Genomic DNA, 20,738 nt, shown 5'->3' on the forward strand with positions numbered 1-20,738 from the left:
AGGGCTGTGGGTTCTGTAAAAGATCGAATAAGAAGTATTATATTTGAATTACGATCTCGCTTCATTTCAAAGACAGATACTCTCAGAGGATTCCTGGTAGTACAAGTACCAGAGGCAGCTTCATCGCTCGGTGAGGAAATATCCAGCGTAAGTGATCTTCTTTAACCAGTCTTAAGTCCTTCACCAGCAGTGATTGGACCCAACGAGTGGGTAAACCTTCGTCTTCTTCTTGAACCTCATCTTTACCAAACTAAACGTTTTCTTAAGGGGTGTACAGACCGGACACGCGTTGCATTGCGTATAAAAGAAGACGGGTGCACGGACCGGACACGCGCTATTTTGCATTGTTGAAGAGTTGGGCACTGACCCGGTCGCGCGTTGCCTGCATATGTATTTTACCAAGGTCGTGTAACTCGGGGCCACTGTAAAGTAAGTGTGGGTACACACCTGAATCCACAAATGTTTTTCCAAACTGTCTGCGAGTCCGTTGGACATCCCAGAAGGGTATGTAAATCGCTAAGGGGTATATATTTCTACATTTTGTGCATTTCAGGGAGAACGGATTGCGATTCTTGCTGTTGCTTTTGGTGAGACAGAGTAATACTATGTATTTGGAATCGGCGGTAAAATAGTCCCAGAAAGGGTGTGTTTTTAAAGTCACCTCGGTCCCCGAAAAGGGCTTTTTTCAAAAGGGCCGGACACAGAAGGGTATCCACCCTGACATTTCAGTGCCCCTGGATCAAACCTTATGTTTTTCCTGGTAGGACAGGTACTTCTAGTGGATTATTTGAACCATTATAAATTGAGAAATGTAAGAAGAACTCATAGTGTTTGTTATACCTATGTTTGTCTTTTTATGAAATCTCAATTAATAATAGATATCAATTATTCATGTTGAAATGTCAATATGTATTAATAGTGTGAAAAACAAAAAGACACGACGAAAAGTTCAAACAAACATTTTTTTATACAAATTTATCTTACAATGTAAATAACAGCATAAATTACAATGGGTTGTATACAGAGCAAGACTGGTCTGCAAATTTTCGCGCCTTTTCCCCTATTGCCTTTGGGGCGTGTCTGCATGCAGTCTACCGGAGATAGCCGATCAATCCCGAATGGGTTGCATTGTCTAAGGGAGACAACTCAAATAAGATTTCGATATTATACCCTGTTACCAGAATAAAGTTTATAGCGCTTTATTGATCCGTTTGTACAAGACTATCATGTCCATTTTTGCGAGGCTTTATGTATACCCCGTAGAGTTATAGAACCTCTTAGCAAGGACATATATCGGAATATATCCCATATCTACCTACATTTCTTAGTACTTATACTAGAGATTATCATATAGTATATTTACATCCATTTGGTCCAAATAGTTTTATTTTATAGATAATAAACATGAAATCTTGGAACATCTGACAAGAAATTGAACAATTTCCATGAGTTTATAAGAAATATTTATGCTAAATACTATTCCGATCGCCATATCAGTCCGGCGGTTTCTTCTTTGGAAATGATCAGTGTTACTGAAAAGTGTTTGGTAACGAAACGTAGCAAGACGTATTAAATATATTTAAGAATTAACATGACGTTCTGTTGGTTTTGAGTGTGACTCACTGCAGACCTGGAGCGCCTGTATAAAATACAGACCCGGTGTATATCGGATTCAAACAATCAGAACGAAAGGTATCTTAAATGTTATATTTTGTAGTACCATGGTGATACTTATACCTAACCTTTAGTCAGTATATTATACATATTATACACTAAACGCGTGCGGACATGCAATAATTTGCGCATTTTTGTCGCGCGCTCCAATTGATAATCACTTTCGGACATGCGCATAAGACCGCTCCAGCTCTGCAATGAGCAACATCGGTTGTTTTTGCTTTGAGCGCCCATATTGGACAAATCCAAACAAAACGGCTACCGTTATAGTTACCATAGAGTGTTATTGTGATAATAAGTGTTATTGTGATAATGCAATTTGCCGCACATATTCAAAAATGTAAAAAAAGTGCCAAGAGTGTATGTTTACATCGGATAATTTACAAGAAAGTTATACAACAAATAACATACTTATTAGGCTGAATGTCCAAACACATACCTTTTTGTCATTCGCGATCTTGTTTGAACGTGCCGGTCCCTATCGACAAATAATCATGACAACGCGTAGAATAGGTATTGTTTGTTTTAAGTTTCAAAATACGAGAACAATTAGTGTTATTAAGTTGTAAATATATTCTCTTTCTAAGTTCATGAGAATATTTCTTTGCAACTTGATGTTGCACTGTGTTATTCTTAATACTCGGCATACCCGGCACACCGTTCCATCTATAGTGATGTACCAATCCAATAGAAGGATCAACGGTATAGTGAGATCCGTTCAAAGTCCAAACAAAATGAATACCCAACGTTTCAACGTTCTCAGTTTCTGCAATATATTTTGACCTTTCGAAGGTTTTAAATACGAATTTGTGTCTAAAAGTATTGGCCTGAGTTATTAAACCTCCTTCAATTTTCTCTTGGCTTTTGTTTCTAATAAAGATTACGTGTCGGAAAAGGTACACATTTTCAGAAGGAAGTCTGTGTAAAATATCGCTCCATGTCAAGTCTTCTTGCTTCTGTGGAATAATGAACTCATCAATGTCCATAACAGCAATGTATTTACTGTATCCTTTCGTTCTATAAAGACAATCATTCAGGGCTGCAAGCTGTCCACAATAATGCAATAAATAAGTCTTACAAAGGTATTTCGGTAACGGCCAGTTGATGATTGTAACGAATCCGTTAGATTGGTACGTTTGCAGACGTGTCATCACATCACTAGGACAACTGTGAACATATACATTAACTTTATCAACACTCAAGAGCATTGTCATTTCAAGCCATTCTAAAAGTTGCATGTTTTTTGTAAAGTTGTTATGCAAAGGTGACAAACACACAGTAAATTTTCGCTTTGTTGGAAATGTCGTTGGAATCACTTGTACAGGTAAAATGTTGTCATCGCTTCTAAAATCTTTGTTCTTTGAAATTGTTAATGTACTGGGAGGTTTATGTCCATTCAGTTGACATATTACATAGACTGCTTTATACCTGAAATATTTTGTTAAAAACGTGACAGTCTAACAACAAAATATATCTGATTATATATATGATAAATTACCATAAAATGGAGAAATTTTCATAGACAGTCTATATTCCTGTCATGTTACTTAAAGCACATACTAGTGCACTGTCAGCAATAATATCGTTGCCATATAACGACACAAGTCGTAAACATTCTAGCCACCTATAGAATTTTGATCTTAACTATTTACGTCTTTGTTTTCAGTCAATCTGTTAAATAAAGCTATCTAGAAAACACACGCCTGGTAAACAACAGAGCTACCTCTTTCAAAGGTATACGGTAAATCGCTCTGTCGTAACTTCCGAGCTAGTACATGTCTCGATAAAAGAACGTCAACAAAGGTGAGTGTCATCATATTTTTTGTATTTTTACAAGCATTGAATCGAATACCAAAAATCGGGGAATGGTAGGCGATGTAGATTTGATTTAACTAGAACAGAGAACTTGAAGTTTGCTAATTTATTCACGATTCGTGGTCGTGGCGATGTTTACCAGCAAGCTGATTTAGCGGCGAAAAAGGCCGTTTCGTCATGGTCACATGTTTGATTTTAACTGATATCAAGAACCAAACCGAGTAGGCGTGAGATAGCGGTAAGGTATACAATGTATTTGGAAATAACATTTGTACCGAAAATGGTTTGAGAGTAGAAGTATTCACTTTTTATTGTGAGAGACAGCTCTGTCGTGAAGGAGATAGTTGTTTACCAGGCGTGAAACAGTAAGTCCTATTTTGAAACAAAAGCTTTTTCCCATTACGTTTCGGAAACTTAATAAAATAAGAAGTAAGGAATGATTTCTAAAGCTTTTTAAAGCATCGGTATAACAAACATTAAACAACAAAAAGTGTATAATGCAGGCCAAAGCCTAACCAAAAGAATCAGAAGAAAGCCTTTCGGAAGACAACAGTTGTTCCATACATCTAATCATGCCATAGTGCCAAATGCCTTTGACCCGATAATGTAAAGGAATTCATAACTAAATTCAACAGGTTCTTATATTCTTTGATACCTGCCAAGAATGAAAAGTTTATTTTTAAACAGCTATGCAAGTAATTATTGCGCATCTAAACTACACGTACTGTCTTTGTTTTAATCACTGATAAACTATGGGGGCGAGGTGCATGTTTATTGTTTATTTGAAGAAGAGATTAGATCGTGTTAAGTAAGATTTTATTAGTATTTCGCACCTTCTTCATATCGTTGACAAGACAAAATCAGTTTTATGTATCATATATAGTACACCTTCTTTATTTTGATATTAAGAAATATAGAATTTCTAGTACACAGGTTTAGCCGACAGTGCCCTTTACACATATCTAAATGCGTCTTCCAGTGTGTAAATAAGGTTTGATGAGACAGTAAAGAACACGTCTGAGAGTTTGTTCTGGCTATTTTCTGACCAGTATTTGTTACTTGGACTATAACTTTGACCAATTGTATGTTGATAGTAATATTGCTAAAAATGATGCTCTGGTAAAAAGTTGAACTAAAAGTTATTTTTACTTACTTTCGACCATGGTGATCCGGGATAACCATAATGTGTCCTCTTAAATATTTATATGAGGGCGATTTGTTGTTATATCTTAAAATGCAATATACTGCAGTAGCATTTTTAAGTGCAGACACACCAATCACTCGTATATGGCCTGCTCTGAAATTAAAAGAAAATGATTATATTGTTTAAATACTGTAGCCCAAAACATATAATGTCGTCATAATACAATTATTTAGATTCTTTAACTGTTTATCCTTGTGCCCATACGTTTTAAAAGCAAAATTATCATTCAAGGTAATATCTATAGATGACTTTAAAATATATCGCCAGATATTCTAAACAGTCTGTGACTGGATTGAAAAGCTGTCAGTCTTTAATTCAAATATGTTTATAAATTGGTTATGCCAAGATATTTATGCTCTGATGAGTACCAGGTTTCCATTTAATTCTTTCATTCAACGTTGCATCATGGCGGAGTTAGACATTCCCCCACTCCACAAAATTAAAAAAAATGAGAAAAAAGACAGATAATTTTCTTAGCGTTTAACGAAATATATTACGAAACCATTCATTTTCTTAGTTAGATCATTTTCTCTCCGATGATCACGGCTTCTTTTCACAACCTGGTGAAAAGTTGTTTTCGACATTGTTGAAACCTAAGGCAGATTTTAAACAGTTAAACGCCTATAGAGGAAATAGGTTTACCACTAGCCCCTACAATAGTAACTATATTTAACTATTGTTGCATCTAACCGCCTCTAGTAAACGAATATGATGCACTTTTTAAAACTTTAGTTCAATTAACTGGGTGAGCGCGGTACATCTAGTTTTAAAAAGGTAACAGAGAAAGCTTTAAAAATGTAAATGGGGTTGTGAAATTACAACATTATTCGTGTTTTTTTCTGAATGTTTTGTTCTCAATTTAAAGGTAGCTGGAACACACGGACCTTTGATGATTGTTTCTTGATGTGATACGTGATCTGTTAAATCAACAAAAATATATAAAAGAAAGTGTAAGCTAAATTTCTATAGGCAACGTCACATTAATATAACTACTTCTTCATCTCCAGTAACAGACAGCAGTACGCTGTACTAAAGTAGCAATTAATTTACGTTCGGTCACACGCATGCGCAAAAGCACTGTTTCTTACTCTACCATACAATATTAGCGATCAACCTAGGCCTGTAGTTATTTTAATGTTTTTTCGTAAATCATTCCAAACAATATACGATCTTACCGGTAGTCGAAGTATGCGGAATATACGAACGTATCTGTATCATTTGATATTCTTTGAAACATTTCCTTGAAATACGTTTCACCAACCATGTCCATATCATATATTGCTTGAATACCTTCAATGCATTGTTGAAATATTGATGAATACATTTATTATAATTTATATAAATATCAACGAACTAAGCTAAAAGTAAAATATTTTGAAAAAAAGTGTAATATCTATTTATTGAAACGTGCAAAAAAATAAACCAGTCGAAATATACTTTATTTTATACAGTTATAGCACCGAAGGAAATCAAAACTGTGCAATCAATATACTTGTATTTAAATTGACAGTTATAACTTTCTTCAGCTACCTTAATTACCTACAGAATAATACAGAACAATAAGTTTCGTTTGCATTGTCCTGATGACAAAATGGCATTTATCAGCTGTAATACTAGTATTTGTCATTATGCTTCATGATATCGTTCGAGAAAAAAGTCAAACATTTTGTTGTTTCATGGGAAGCACTCCATTTCTATAATGATATGAATAAACCCTTTGCTCTAAGACACATCTTCCACTCTAAATAAAATTTGCATAATAATAATAATAATAATAATAATAATATACGTTTCTTCTGAACATAACTGTTATTACAGAAACAAAGTAGTAATCCTTAAACATATCCAATGGCCATCTTTATTTTATCTTTAGATATTTACTTCAAATGGGTAAAATCCTCATCAAATGTTTTTAACTTTACTAAATATATAAATCAAGTTTGCATATAGAGCTACATTCATAATTAAATGTCATGCAATAACAGTTGATTGTTAAAAAACTACAAGTTTTTTTAATGGTAGTACACATTTATAATGTATTTATATACATATGTATACAGTGGTAGTACACATTTATAATGTATTTATATACATATGTATACTGTGTGTACTAATTTAAACCTAAAACACAGTACTGTTAATACACATAAACTTGTTAATCTTATGTTTAAATAAACTATATGATGTAATTGTTCTTGTTTTAGATATGAAATATGGATCTAATATACCTTTAAAGAGGTACAAATTTTCCGGAAAAAGTCTGAGCGAATCCAGTGAACTGTTTTTGTGTTATAAGTCAATAACACAGAGCTTTGTTCAAAGAAATGAAAAAGATTTTATTTTTTTAGAATAGAATATCAGGTAATACATGTACACTATACATATATACTGCTAAAATTGAAGAGGATTGTAGGATTTTAACTAGTGTGAAATGTTTAGGATTTTCTTCTCTGTGATTTTCCTTATTTTGTCCCTGGTCTTATATTAAACATGTTACCACGAATCAATACATTTAAAATTATAAATAAGCAATTGCCTACATGTATCGAAGTTTCTGCGGTTTACAACTTTTGGATATCATTATGATGCAAACAGTTATGTTCTTCATTGTATAAACTTTTGATTAGTTCTTTGAAAGGCATAAGTCTATCATACTTTATGCAGTTGTGAATATTTGCATTCGCCCATTTCATTTCCATTTAAAAATTATGATGTTCATTTGTATGAACAGCAAAAGAAAAGGCGCGAAAGGTACGTCAACGCTGCTTAGTGATAACGGTCCGCTGCTTTGACGACGTCCGCGTATAGTCAGGGAGAGCGTTCCTTAGATGACGTCACAGTTGTTCCGTGTGGTGAACAGAATGGCCAGGAAATCAATTTTAATGTGAAATGCAACATACTGTGTGCAACTTATAATTCAATCTTGTTTACAAATAGAAAGGAAATTTAATGTGAATATAAGAAATGAAACTTTTTATCGACGTTCATGCGAAATGAACGACAGAACAGGATCGGCAAATTAAATGAGCCGTGCCATGGGAAAACCAACATAGTGGGTATGCGACCAGCATGGATCCAGACCAGCCTGCGCATCCGCGCAGTCTGGTCAGGATCCATGCTGTTCGCTAACAGTTTCTCCAATTCCAACAGGCTTTAAAAGCGGACAGCATGGAGCCTGACCAGACTGCGCGGATGCGCAGGCTGGTCTGGATCCATGCTGGTCGCAAAGCCACTATGTTGGTTTTCTCATGGCACGGCTCAAATCTGAATTGCTAACAGACAACTAGCGCCACAATTTACGAAGAATTTGGACGAGTTCAATTACATATAATTCGTAAAATAAGACTGATTCAATATTGGTTCAGAATTATTAAAACCCCAGATTCTTTAGTGTATAAGTTATTTAATCAACGTGATAACCACGGAAGTTTTGTTGATAAATCGGCCCAAAGTATCAAACAACCACTAGACAATTTAGGATTTTTATTTCTGTGGAATAATGCAGCAGTTTCGAATATGCAAATTCAAAGTGTAATTAGAAGTATATATGATCAATATTTATAGCAGTGGTTTTCAGAAATTCGAGATTTGCCTAAACTCCAAACTTATTGTATATTTAAGAATAGTTTTGAAACTGAAAAGTATTTGAGTTGTGTTAAGAATGATGATTATAGAATTAGATGTTCTGCACATTATTTCCGTATTGAAGAAAGAAATCAAAGAATATGCACTAAATGTAATCAGAACTGCATCGAAAATGAATATCATTTTCCCTTAGTACGTCCTTATTATAGACAGTTTACTAAAAGATTACCCACTGGCCAAGTTTGGTCAAATTAAAATCACTTTTAAATTGTCCACAGAGTAGTATGATTAATAAATTAGCTTAATATGTCTACCAAGCAAACATTCTGCGAGGATAATACTTACCTAAAATATAGAAAACTTTTAATATATAAATTATTTTTTGAATATGTATAATGTTGTATAATTTTGAATTGTACATGTCTATACTTTATGTTGTAAAGTTGCAGTAACTACATATATTGCTGATACAATTATGTTTACTTAGTATCCCGAATGAAATTCCCTTGAATATAGACAAAGACGAATGCTTTTAATATGAAATGCAGAAAACAAATATTTCAGAGGCGCTAATCTAAATGTCAGTGGCTCAGTCTGAGAGCAACAAGATTTCAATGCGCCGATTGCGTCATGCTGTTATAAACTTCTTCGGTAACGTTATAGGTGACAGGAATTAGGGATACTCATCGAATACTGTAACAAGCGTTGTAAACGGTTTTCATTTGAAAATTGAAAGTTCTTAACTTCTTTTTCTATATTTCATTCTAAAACAAAATACCCAGCCTACAAATATAATGTTTCAGACAATAATATTATGTATGCAATCCTTTTGCAAATGAAGTTTAATGAGTTAAAAATGTATCTACTTTTATTTCCTAAAAAACAGTTGTAAGCTCAATCATAATGTCTTATTATCAAGTTGTATTAAAAAGCTATACATATTATTTTTGTAGAAAAAATCTATCACTGATCGTACCTGTAATATTAAAACAACCTCAGAAAAATACACACATATCAAAAGTTATATATGATTTATCTTACAGCAATACTATAACTCATGTATGCGAGGGTCATCCAAAAATAGCAAGAACTTGTTTTAAACTAAAAACATGTGTAAAATTTTACTAGCCTTTCTGTGTTCATCAAATATAACATTTCTATTTACGGATTACCGACTCCAGATGATGAGGCAAGCCTTGAATATCTGTTACTAGGCGACCATCATTATTGTGCCGGACCTGCGCGGTCACAGTTATTTCCATTTCTTTTAGATCCTAGAATTCTACCCTTCTTTTAGCTTTGGAAGTAAGTCGCAGTCTATTCACCTGGAGGGTATTACTTTTATTTACACTTTCCCATGTCTTTGGAACATGGTGGGGGTAAGAGTGAGGTTGGGTGCGCACCATAAACCGGTTTAAGCTCCCCAGTGGTGTTTTTGCCACTGACCGTTCCAAGGCGGTGCCCCACTGTGTTCCTTTGTTTGTTCGTTTTGTCCTTGTGTGTTGACTTTGTGTGCGCGCGTGTGTGTATGCTTATTGTTCGTCTTGTCCTTATATGTTGGCCTTGAGTGTGTGTGTGTGTGTGTTGTTCGTTTTGTCCTGATGTGTGGGCTTTGAGTGTGTGTGTGTGTGTGTGGTGCACGCGTTTGTGTGCTGGGGGGTTCGTTTTGAGGAGGCTGCGCTTTTGGTGCGTGGCATTCCCTGTTTGATATTTTTCTTTGTTTTTAGGTACTCTTATCTAAATATAGACAGGATACGGTCAACTTAGGACTTGTACTATAAAGTAAGTGGTTACTCCGCTCACTTCGTTGCATGCAGCGTTATCACGGAGGAGTAACGATGATTCATCGAGAAAGGTTCTGTGTTTCCCTGTTATTGCAGGTCGTTATTAGTGCTTAAGAATTTCACGATGACACTTGGTTAACTGTGTGTCCACTGGAACTAATTGTGCAACTTACACTTCAAAGTTATCATACGCGAAAATCAACTGGCCGTGACTTCTTCTAAACTTGGCCGTCCTTGAAGACGCTGATGTATGACATTCAGATGACCGATGGTTCATTTCTGACTCATAGATTTACAAATATTTCACCAATAACAACTATGTGGTTTAAAAAGCTCTCACCTTCAGTTTGGTACCTATCTCAGTCAGTCAGATGCCCATCTTGTGCAATCTGTCTCATGACTAAATTATTCGTGATAATCGTATAACAAAAACCATTGACTGATTCCAATATCATGTGCTAACACCTTGATTAATTGTCTATCAGGGATCAAAGTTTTATTCTCTTCTCTAGCATCTTCTTAGTAGGTTTCCTCAACTTGTTGCCACGGACTATGCCTTGATTGTACACCGTATCTCCAATCTAAACAAAAAGCATCTATATACTGCATCTTGACGATTGCATCTTTTCCATAAAACACCCAGAAGCGTTTTCGAATATTTGTTACCTCGATTTCCTTTAAGAAAATGCTTTGTTATTGTAAGCGCGCTGCTGCTCTACCTTGGCCATGGCTTAACGAATGACTGTGCGCGACGTGACGTCATGAGGTATGTGGTCATGTTGTTCTCACGGTAAATCACACTTTCGTTGTCAATTGGCTAAGTCAAGTATACATAAAATATGAATACACTTGATTAATACAGAAGTGCTATTTATAATTCTCGCCATCTATTGGATTAACCCCGTAGGTAAATACAGTTAGTGAAAAGTGTAAATTGAAATATTTTCAAAAACTAACTATTGCTAAGTATCTTACTGTCTGAGACTCATTTTAAAGCTAACTACCTAAACACCGACAAAATACATATATTTAAATATTTAAATACAGTTTAAAAAGAATTTACTGAAAAATAACTTGACTGTGTATTTTCGGTTTCATCACATACCTTTTATCTATATACCCCTATATTCTCATGATGCATGTGTGTTTTGGCATTTCGGATGCCATGTCAACATTAACAACATTAAAATATGGTAGAATTTGATTTACCCGAGATAACTGAATTGCAATATACAAGTTTTTAGTTTATAAGTGGGCCAGTGGTCTAGTTGTAACACGCTTTACTGCCAAATCAAGAGGCCCGGGGTTCAAATCCCGGTCCAGGCACTGGAAATGTCTTAGATGCCACCTAACTAAGAGACCTGTACTAGTTCTTCCCAGGAAAGACGCCTTGCGTATATCGATGCTATAAATTGGGCACGTTAAAGAAACAGACTGTCTATTTGCAAGGAGCTCGGCTAAGTTAGCCGGACAGCCCTGTATCTGCATATCTGTATCTCTATCTGTTCTTGGGGCTTTATCTCATTCTGTCCCTTTGGTCAGATCGCTCTGTGGCTGTACTAGTACTAGTAGAGGATGAATTACGCGCCCTTTATGTCTGCGTTAACTATATGTAAAGCGCCTTTGAACGTGTTTATCATAAAAAGGGCGCTATATAAATCTGGTATAATAATAATAATAATAATAATAATAATAATAATGATAATAGTTTCTGCATTAAGGTAGGAAAAACAATGAGTGACCAGTATTTCAACTATTTCTTATACAGTAATGATATCATGTCACTATAAAACAAAACAGAAAATGCATATTCGCATTGTGTAGTCACAAAGCACTTTTTTGTTTACTCGTCATCTGTTTTCTTTATGAACCGTACTATTCTCAACACTCACACGTAATCGTTTTTTCTGTCTATTAACATTATGTACTATCAATAAGTGTATGTCTTTTTTTTTTTTTTTCAATTTAGACATATGTCTTCTGAAGGTCCAAAACGCTGTAATGCTAGTCTCTCTAACTCTTTCCGATGCGTTTTGCCACTTCTTGTTTCAGGAAACTTCTCAAAAAACATGTAAAATTTAGGAAGAACGGTGAAAAGCCCTGGTTTATTCGCATGATATTCACGGCAATACGTTTGGACATCTGTTTCGGCTACTTTAAATCCTTGTTTTCTTATCATGCATGCGCACAAAACCTGATAGTATACATCGTCTGGAACTGGTACTATGACTACTAAATCGATACCAGGAAAAGTTTTCATGACGTTTTCAAGGATTTCAGGAGCTACGTTAAAACCGCCCGAAATAATCATGTTTGATTTCCGACCCTCTACAAAGAATTGACCGTGTTCCGTCATCCGGCCGATGTCGTCTGTTTTATACCATTCGTCTGGGGTTTTAACCGCTTTTGTTTTTTCAGGATCATTAAAGTATTCCTTAAACATAAGTTCAGATCTAACATATATTTCTCCTCGATGGCTGACAGGAACAATTTCACCATTTTCGTCAACAATTTTCACTTCCAGTCCAGGATAATTCACCGCCTTTCCGCATCCAAATTCAACGAAATCATTTGGGTCCGTAATTTTCGCCTCCGTCACACCAACACATTCTGTCCCACCATAGATGCACAGAAGATATTTGCAAGCTTTACCAACACAAGCAGCAAGCCAGCTCGTAAGAGGTTGTCCTGCGGTTAAAATAGCTTCCACAGGCCAATCGTCGGGTAAATTGTCCTGGAAAAGTAAATGAAATAAAACTGAGAATGTTTACACTTTGATATCAAGTTCCATCAGTACGTGTGCAACTACATCTAATTGGTTTGTTTTAAGGTGCTAAGAATTTCTGAAATTTATCACTGAATAAATTAAATAGTATGTTTGATTGTCACTGAAAACTTCTACGCAGGAGTCATTACCTACACATTCATTAGGTTAGATTTTGTTACTCTTTCAATAAATACGAAGCTGCAGTGATAATTATGACTCAATAAATATAATCGAATGAAATGAAATTAGCAACTTATATCAATGTGTCGTTATACCTGTCTTTTAATTAGCTCGTGCATCAAAGGGGGTAGAGCAAATACCATGGAACATCTTTCTCTTTCTATAACTTCAATCATGAATGAAATCCTGTCCTTTGGTGGATCACAAAACTCGGAAAATGTCACCCTTGTTTGACCGGTCAGAACGGAACTTGGATAACCTCCACCCCAGTTAAAAGGTCGGTCGTTAAACTGGATAAACTTGTCTTCTAGCGACTCAAATGTATGTGATTCTGCTAACTTCATTAAGCTTTTATGCACGTGCGCCACAAGTTTAGGCACTCCAGTACTTCCCGATGTTTGAAATAGTCCGGAAAATTCGTTAGGATCTATCTCGGGAAGTTCTATGTCAGGATAATCTTCCTCTAGAAGGTCTCTGAAGTCCTTGACGGTGGAGGCATCGGTCTCTCTGTCGAACGCAACACCTAACACATGTCTCAAGTAAGGCATTTTCTTACTTTGAACTTTACTATCCGCTTTATAATCGTCAAGAAGCTTACGAAGAATGTTCCAGTTAATGCTTTCTAATCCAGGATCTAGAATTAGCAACGAACATTTCTCCAGCTTTTCCATCAACGTGATAAGGTCGGTTCCATCTGTGTACGTAAACGTTATGCTGACAGGAATTGCTCCAGCCATCATTACTCCGAATGTAGCATACAACCATTGAGGACAGCAACGCAAATTTATAGCAATAATTTCCTTTCTTCGAATGCCTAAATTGATCAACGACTTTGCCACTTTGCAAGACTTTTGGTAAAGCTCCGACCACGTAACAACATCGCGACTTCCGTCCGTGGACACAAAAATAATAGATTCACCGTCTCCTTTTGTCTCTGAGTAATACTTTATTGCCTCCGGAATCGTTTTGTGCTTTAATTCAAATGGAGGACAGTCAATTTTAACATAACTCTTCGTGAAAATACCCTCCATTTTACTTTTCACGTGAAGTCGCTCTTTGAAACTGTTCATCTGTGCTCAAATTAACGTACAAAATTAACACACATTTCAGTGACCGATAAGAACGAAAAACACGTAACACATATAACGTGCCCTTTCAAAATTCAATTTTAGGTCAAGTTTTATCTGTTTGTTTTGTGAAGTTATATTTAAACATATACTGTATGCTTATATCTCTTGATTGGTTTAAAGGTAAAATACTTCACGATAAGTGGAAGACAGGAGCTTTATATTTTTATATGAAATTGAGACCTATGTATTTGTAATCACAGATCAAAACCAAATTGGTCTGACAGAGACGGTTAATGGGTGGTAATGAAAAGAACAATACTCAGCCTATCCCCAATCCACCAATAACGTTGAAGGGATTTAATTATTTAAATATATTCATGACCGAACCTTTGCTTTTTCTGATTTGTTTTGATATCGTAGATTGAAATACTGTATTCAACAATGTTCAGGTCGCACTTCGTCATTCAGTGTAGAACCGGGTCTATAATCGAAGATCAACATTCCAAAATGTTCACGTCGTATAATCATCATTCCGTGTAGACGGAAGTCTTCACTCACCGATGTGGGTTCGAGCCTCACTCGGGGCGTTGAGTTCTTCATGTGATGAAGCTATCCAGCTGACTTGCGGAAGGTCGGTTATTCTACCAAGGTGCCCGTCCGTGATGAAATAATGCACGGAGGGGCACCTGGGGTCTTCCTCTACCACCAAAGCTGGAAAGTCGTCATATGGCCTATGATTATGTCGGTGCGACGTTAAATCAAAGAAAAAAAACCAAAGTCTTGAAATCAACATTTTAAATTAATCAGGTCGAAGATGGACATTCGGTGTAGATCCAGGCCCCTATTTCACAAACAAGTGAAGCGATTGCTTAGCAAAGTCTGTTTTTTTTTCAAATGCTTCTTTTTGCCCTTAATTCATATTGAATGACGTTTTCATCTTCAATGACTTTTTCATATATTATATCAGAACCAAATAGTTATGACTTTTTCATAGATCAAAATATAACAATTCTGCTTTTAACAGAAAACGAAGTATAGAAATGAAGTAAATACTTACTTAAGGGTCCTGCAAAAAGTTATGTCATTGGGTTTGGATTTCCTATGTGCTACGTTTCATCAAAATTATTTTTATTACAAACCTTCGAAGCATTCTCCCTTTACCGAAACAAATTTTTGTAACCTTTTACCCAGTAGCGAAAAGCAGATAAATAGTCTCCTTTTGGTATCTGTTTGAGACACTGATAAATGGCGCTACAGAGAGAACTTCTGGTCTCCTAATATTTCTTTCCAGAAAGCATTTTCTTATTCCTTGGAAATAAAAATAATGTCACAGGGACTCATGTCAGGTGAATAAGGCAGAATCCAAAAATGACTCAACAACATCGCACTTTTGAGACGAGGCGTTGTCATGTATAAGATGGACTCCTGACCATCCTTTGCTTGGACGTTTCTTATTGTTAAAAACAAGGAAGAATATCCAACAGGGAAAACGACGTTCTAAAAACGCAGTCTCCCCAAACGCGCACACGATCAGCACACGCACACACGCATACCACACACACACAAAGCAAACACACAAGGACAAAACAAACATATAAAGGAACACAGTGGGGCACCGCCTTGGAACGGTCAGTGGCAAAACCACCACTGGGGAGCTTAAACTGGTTTATGGTGCACCTAACCTCACTCTTACCCCACCATGTTCCAAAGCCACAGGACAGTGTAAATAAAAGTTATCCCCACCAGGTGAAACCCTTACATACGCAAAGGCAACAGAGGGCATGTTATGTAAAATACAAAAATGCTCTTATATATATATATATATATATATATATATATATAATATATACAAATGCAATCCTTTAGAACCTAAAACGCATGTACTCAGTGTCTTTGCAGAAGATAGAGCTACAAAGGAAACACCCTTAAGGGCCCGACGAAACAGGCCAGAAGACGGAAATCAAAAGAGCTCAGTCCTGGTGGGATTTAAGAACTACTTATCATAGAGTCCTCCACCTGTTCCGTCAGACACAATCAAAGAGGAAAGCGTAGCGTCCAACTGTAAAAGGGCTGAACACCAAACATGCGGTGTGTCTCAAAACAGTTGGGTCATAACCTCTTTTAATATAGCTACAAATTTCAGTCTTTTCGTCCATTTTACAATTTGACAAGTAAGTTGGTCAGTGTATATTACTGCATGTATTTCAGTTTGAAATAGCTCGATCATTTGAAAAGCAATTTGCACGAAATAAACGGATATCGTTAGCAATTGGACACACCAATCAAATGCAATGAAGCATTTTAAAAGATACCGGGGATAAAGCTACGAAAGCCATTTAGTGACAGAACTTTTTGCAGGACCCTCGTACGTTATATCGTGCTTAAATAGAAATATCATATTTGCGTTCTGCAGACAAATACTACTAACTATAGTATAGTTTAGCTACAAATACACTGTTATGGAAAAACTCAACATCTAATAAAAATAACTTAAGTAATAGCACGTTTTTAAAATAACAGACTTAACTCAGTAATTACTAGTATACACTACATATATATATTACACTTCTAAATGTAATGGCAAAAATATTTTCTCTAGCACTTAGAAATAGAATCAACAAATGTTGTGAATCAGAGCAGATAATTAGTGAATAACAATTTGGTTTTAGAGACAATCATAGTACCGCTGACTGCGATTTTCTGTTGCATTCAATTATCCAAAATGTTCTTCATGGTAAATCTAAATCATATTGTGCCTTTATTGATTACAAATGCCTTTTGATACAGTTATTAGGGACGATGTGTGGATAAAACTTTTAAAGACTGTGGTAAGCAGTAAAATGATAAAGATGCTTAAGTCTATATACATTAATGTAAAAGCATGTGTCAGAATGTCTTCTGATATGAACTTTTCAGAGTTATATGATGTCACTCTTGGATTAAAACAAAGGGAACCACTCTCACCAATCCCTTTTATACTTTTGCTAACGATATAAGCACTACTTTAGATTTTAATCAGAATGATTATGAGAATGATTTGAACTAGTTATCTATGTATATATTTCCTGATGATATTGCATTGTTTACTACTGATCCGAATAGCTTACAAACTCAGCTAAATATTATTTATGAGTATTCAGAAAAATGGGGTCTTAACATTAACGTCCATTAAAACATTGTCATGACGTCACTCCTTTGTTCTCGCTGTACTGTATTTTTAATATTGGACTGCTTTCAATGGGACTTAGTTCAGTATTTTCCACGTGGAGTCCAATATTATTTTAATATTGGACTGTGTATTTAATATTGGACTGCACGAGGAAAACGATTTATATACAAAATCAATGTCTTCGTGTAGTCCAATATTTATCAATACATGTAGCGTAATTCCATATAAATTTTATGTATAGATCTAGATGCAAAATTTTAAAAATAGCATTATACATATATGTATTCTGCATGCGTCAACGTAGTCTTACTCCTTAAACGACGTTTCCCTAGAGCAATAATTTCTTCCAGTTTTAAAAATTGTGCAAGAATTTATTGCTCTCTATTGAAAAAGCAGTTTTATAAGACCAATCATGATAGTTCTTTTAGGCCGTACTGTCAATAGCATTTATGATTTTGTTAAGTTTAAATGAAATGTCATCAATACTTTTCAAGTAATGCTCCGGAAAAAAGCCTTATTTTGTATAATAAAGGGAGATAATCCAACAGCTAGGTAAGGTAGAGCTATGGTTCTTTGACACTGCTCTTTGATTGCTCTATGATTATGTGAAATTTTAATAAAATGCCGTTAATACCGTTTAAGTTATACAACGGACGGACGGGCGGACGGACGGAAAGACGCACAAAGTGTCAACCAAAGTGCTCGCCCTTCGGGAAGCATAAAAATAATAGTAATACTAATTTGCGATATACGAAAATTAGGTGAAGCATTGCATCATCGTATACATGGCTCATATTTTGTTATGTCACATTCCACATTTCCCGTATTTATCCGTTTATCTGTACATAGAAAAAACTAAACAAATGCTTACACGTTCATGTAAACCCCTGAAAATGATATGAGCCGCGCCGTGGGAAAACGAACAGAGTGCGTTTGCGACCAGCATGGATCAAGATTAGCCTGCGCATCCACATAGTCTGGGCAGGATTCATACTGTTCGATAACAGTTTGTCTAATGGCATTAGGCTTTGAAAGCGAACAGCATGGATCCTGGCCAGACTGCGCAGGCTGGTCGCAAAACCAATATGTTGGTTTTCTTATGGTGCAGCTCATAGATTTGTTGGGTATTGACAGTTACAGTTTATGTTTATTTAAGTATTACATCCGTATTGAAAAAAAAACTGTAAAAAAAAACAACAGGATGTTCATTTAAAAAAAGATAAACGTTTATTGCACCCTACGTAGAATAAATTGCCTTTATTACTTGTATTTCAAGCCAGTGAAGCATTTGCTCACATTTGTTCAGTCTGTGAGATGGCCTATTCGGAAAGAAAATGGAACTGCAATTAAGGGACACATGTACTTGCATGAACCTTAGTTTTGTCGAAATATCTTTTAATTTTGTACTCGTATATTCTATTTCATTCTATGCTATTTTATGAAATACTGAGATTTTAGTGAAAATAAATCTAATAGATTCAAAGTGAATGATATTAAATATATTTTTCAGTATTTCAGTTGGGACTACATTAAACATCCGTTGTAATAATAACAACATAAACACGAGTAGCTTCGAGTGCATTAATAAAAATCATACTGAAAGCAAGTTTTCCTTAGTTTTCTGCATCCACCTCGCCACTATGCGTCTAAACGAACGAAAATAATATGATTTGGACTTACCAGTAGCTGTATCCGATAATATATTAAAATGTCTGTTCTGTAAGTCTTCTTGCACTAAATTTGAAGATTTTCGGGCAAGTTCATGTACAACCCAACAAAAACTGTCATTGAACTAATAAATCACAACAGTATATTGTCAGGCGTGTAAACAAACAACCCATTTTCTCATTCAGTGCACATGCAGCATTCATTTTCTCCAGCTGTCCGATTTCAACCATACTTTCAGTGAAACATTATCATAATCCGCCATACCCTTGTAATTTTTAACACAAAGAAAGTTTCCTTGTCCAGTCTTGGTTATAGTGATATTTTGAATAATTTTGATTATAATGCTAATTATTTACCAATGTTTAAATAACGCCTCTGTGACCAGTATATCAAAAACTGGCGTGCTACTGTCCAGTTTATGTACAAGTTAGAATATTATAGTAAATTCAAAACAGAGTCTTGTTATGAAAAATATATTGATGTTGTTACAAATGTTGGATTAAGAAAAGAACTGAGTTGTTTCAGATTAAGCTCTTACAAGTTGGAAATTGAATTAGGTAGATTCTCTGGTACCGTTAGAAATGAAAGAATATGTAAAATGTGTAATTCAAATTGTATTGAATCAGAATACTATTTCCTTCTTTTTTGTCCTCTTTATGTTGATGTACGTAGAAAGTATTTTGGAAATATATCTTTGCCAACGTTACAAAATTTGCAAATATACTCTCTTCTACATGATAAAAATATGTATTACACAGCAACATATTTAAAGGATGCGTTAAAGCGTAGAAATGCAACCACTGAGTGCATAGCTGCTTCTTAAGTTTGTGAAATACATGTATTGACAAATGAGAACTATTTCTATAATGATGACATGTTGAAAATGTATATAAATATGCCGTATTATGTATGTGTGTGTATGTCTTGGCCAAATTCAAGCTGTATTTATGTTAATTGGCCAAAGGCATTGATTTGCTGATTTGCCAAATAAAACTGTATTTACATTTAATTCCATGCTTTTCTCTTTTGTAAACATTGTGTTGTACGCCACTGTATTGGCGATGAACATTTATTTGTTTACGCCAAATCAAATATTGAACTAAATGAAAAATACAATGGGCAGATGTTGTTTGATTACTGGTAAACAAACAACAGATGCAACAAAAAGACGTAATTAACGGTATTATACCGTGATAAGTGTTTATCACAAATACAGGTGACAAGTGTTCTTACCTGTTGCATAGCCGATGGGTGTTAAAAGATTTTAACATCTATTGTCTGATAAAACGATAATTGTTTACGAGAATCATGCTTTTTGAATTGAAAATGTTTTCAGTAAATGGAAGTAAAAGTTTGAATACCAGAAAAGTTGTTTGCGTTGTCATAACAGATTGTCATTCTTTTCTAAATCTGTGAAAAGGATATGGATAAAATGCTACAATCTAAGTGTTGAACAATTATTGAATGGTCCGAGAGATTTAACATTATTTGCAAGTTATGTAGTTCATTATGCTTTCATTATGTAAAAATACTGTAGGCCTATGCAATAAAAGGAAATAGTTCACTGCGCACGTCCATGGCCATGTTTTACTTTCGTTTTCTCAAACAAGGTAAGCATTGTCAATATTCCTCATACTTGTATCAAAAAAGGCGCACACGGCTATTCTATAAGCGCATATCAAATATAAGCGCATACTTTTGGCTTAAGTATAAGCGCATATCAAAAATAGGCGCATAAAAGTGTCACTAAAATTATTATAAGCGTATACGCTTATTTACTAGATTTTACAGTATTTGGATTGACGAGAATACAATAGCACAC

The 20,738-nt window shown here is 35.1% G+C and overlaps 2 protein-coding genes across 2 annotated transcripts in view; both read right to left on the bottom strand.

Annotated features, from left to right (window-relative positions):
* Positions 1-949: 949 nt before the first annotated feature.
* Positions 950-20,738, bottom strand: part of LOC123530191 (uncharacterized) — a 52,509-nt gene continuing 32,720 nt past the window's right edge. The window contains exons 3-5 of the mRNA XM_045310937.2: positions 5,869-5,983; positions 4,643-4,786; positions 950-3,102 (exon numbers count right to left, since the gene is read on the bottom strand). Of these exons, the coding sequence (XP_045166872.1) occupies positions 2,121-3,102; positions 4,643-4,786; positions 5,869-5,983 (1,241 nt within the window). The 3' untranslated portion in view covers positions 950-2,120. The remainder of the gene's footprint in view (positions 3,103-4,642; positions 4,787-5,868; positions 5,984-20,738) is intronic.
* LOC123530190 (3-[(3aS,4S,7aS)-7a-methyl-1,5-dioxo-octahydro-1H-inden-4-yl]propanoyl:CoA ligase-like) lies at positions 11,294-14,115 on the bottom strand. Its single transcript, XM_045310936.2, has 2 exons — positions 13,105-14,115; positions 11,294-12,796 (listed from the first exon to the last, which is right to left on the bottom strand). The coding sequence occupies exons 1-2, from the start codon at positions 14,077-14,079 to the stop codon at positions 12,023-12,025; spliced, it is 1,749 nt and encodes a 582-aa protein (XP_045166871.2). The 5' UTR covers positions 14,080-14,115; the 3' UTR covers positions 11,294-12,022.

Source organism: Mercenaria mercenaria, chromosome 13 (genome assembly GCF_021730395.1).
Source record: "Mercenaria mercenaria strain notata chromosome 13, MADL_Memer_1, whole genome shotgun sequence".
In the NCBI taxonomy this organism is placed as follows: domain Eukaryota; kingdom Metazoa; phylum Mollusca; class Bivalvia; order Venerida; family Veneridae; genus Mercenaria; species Mercenaria mercenaria.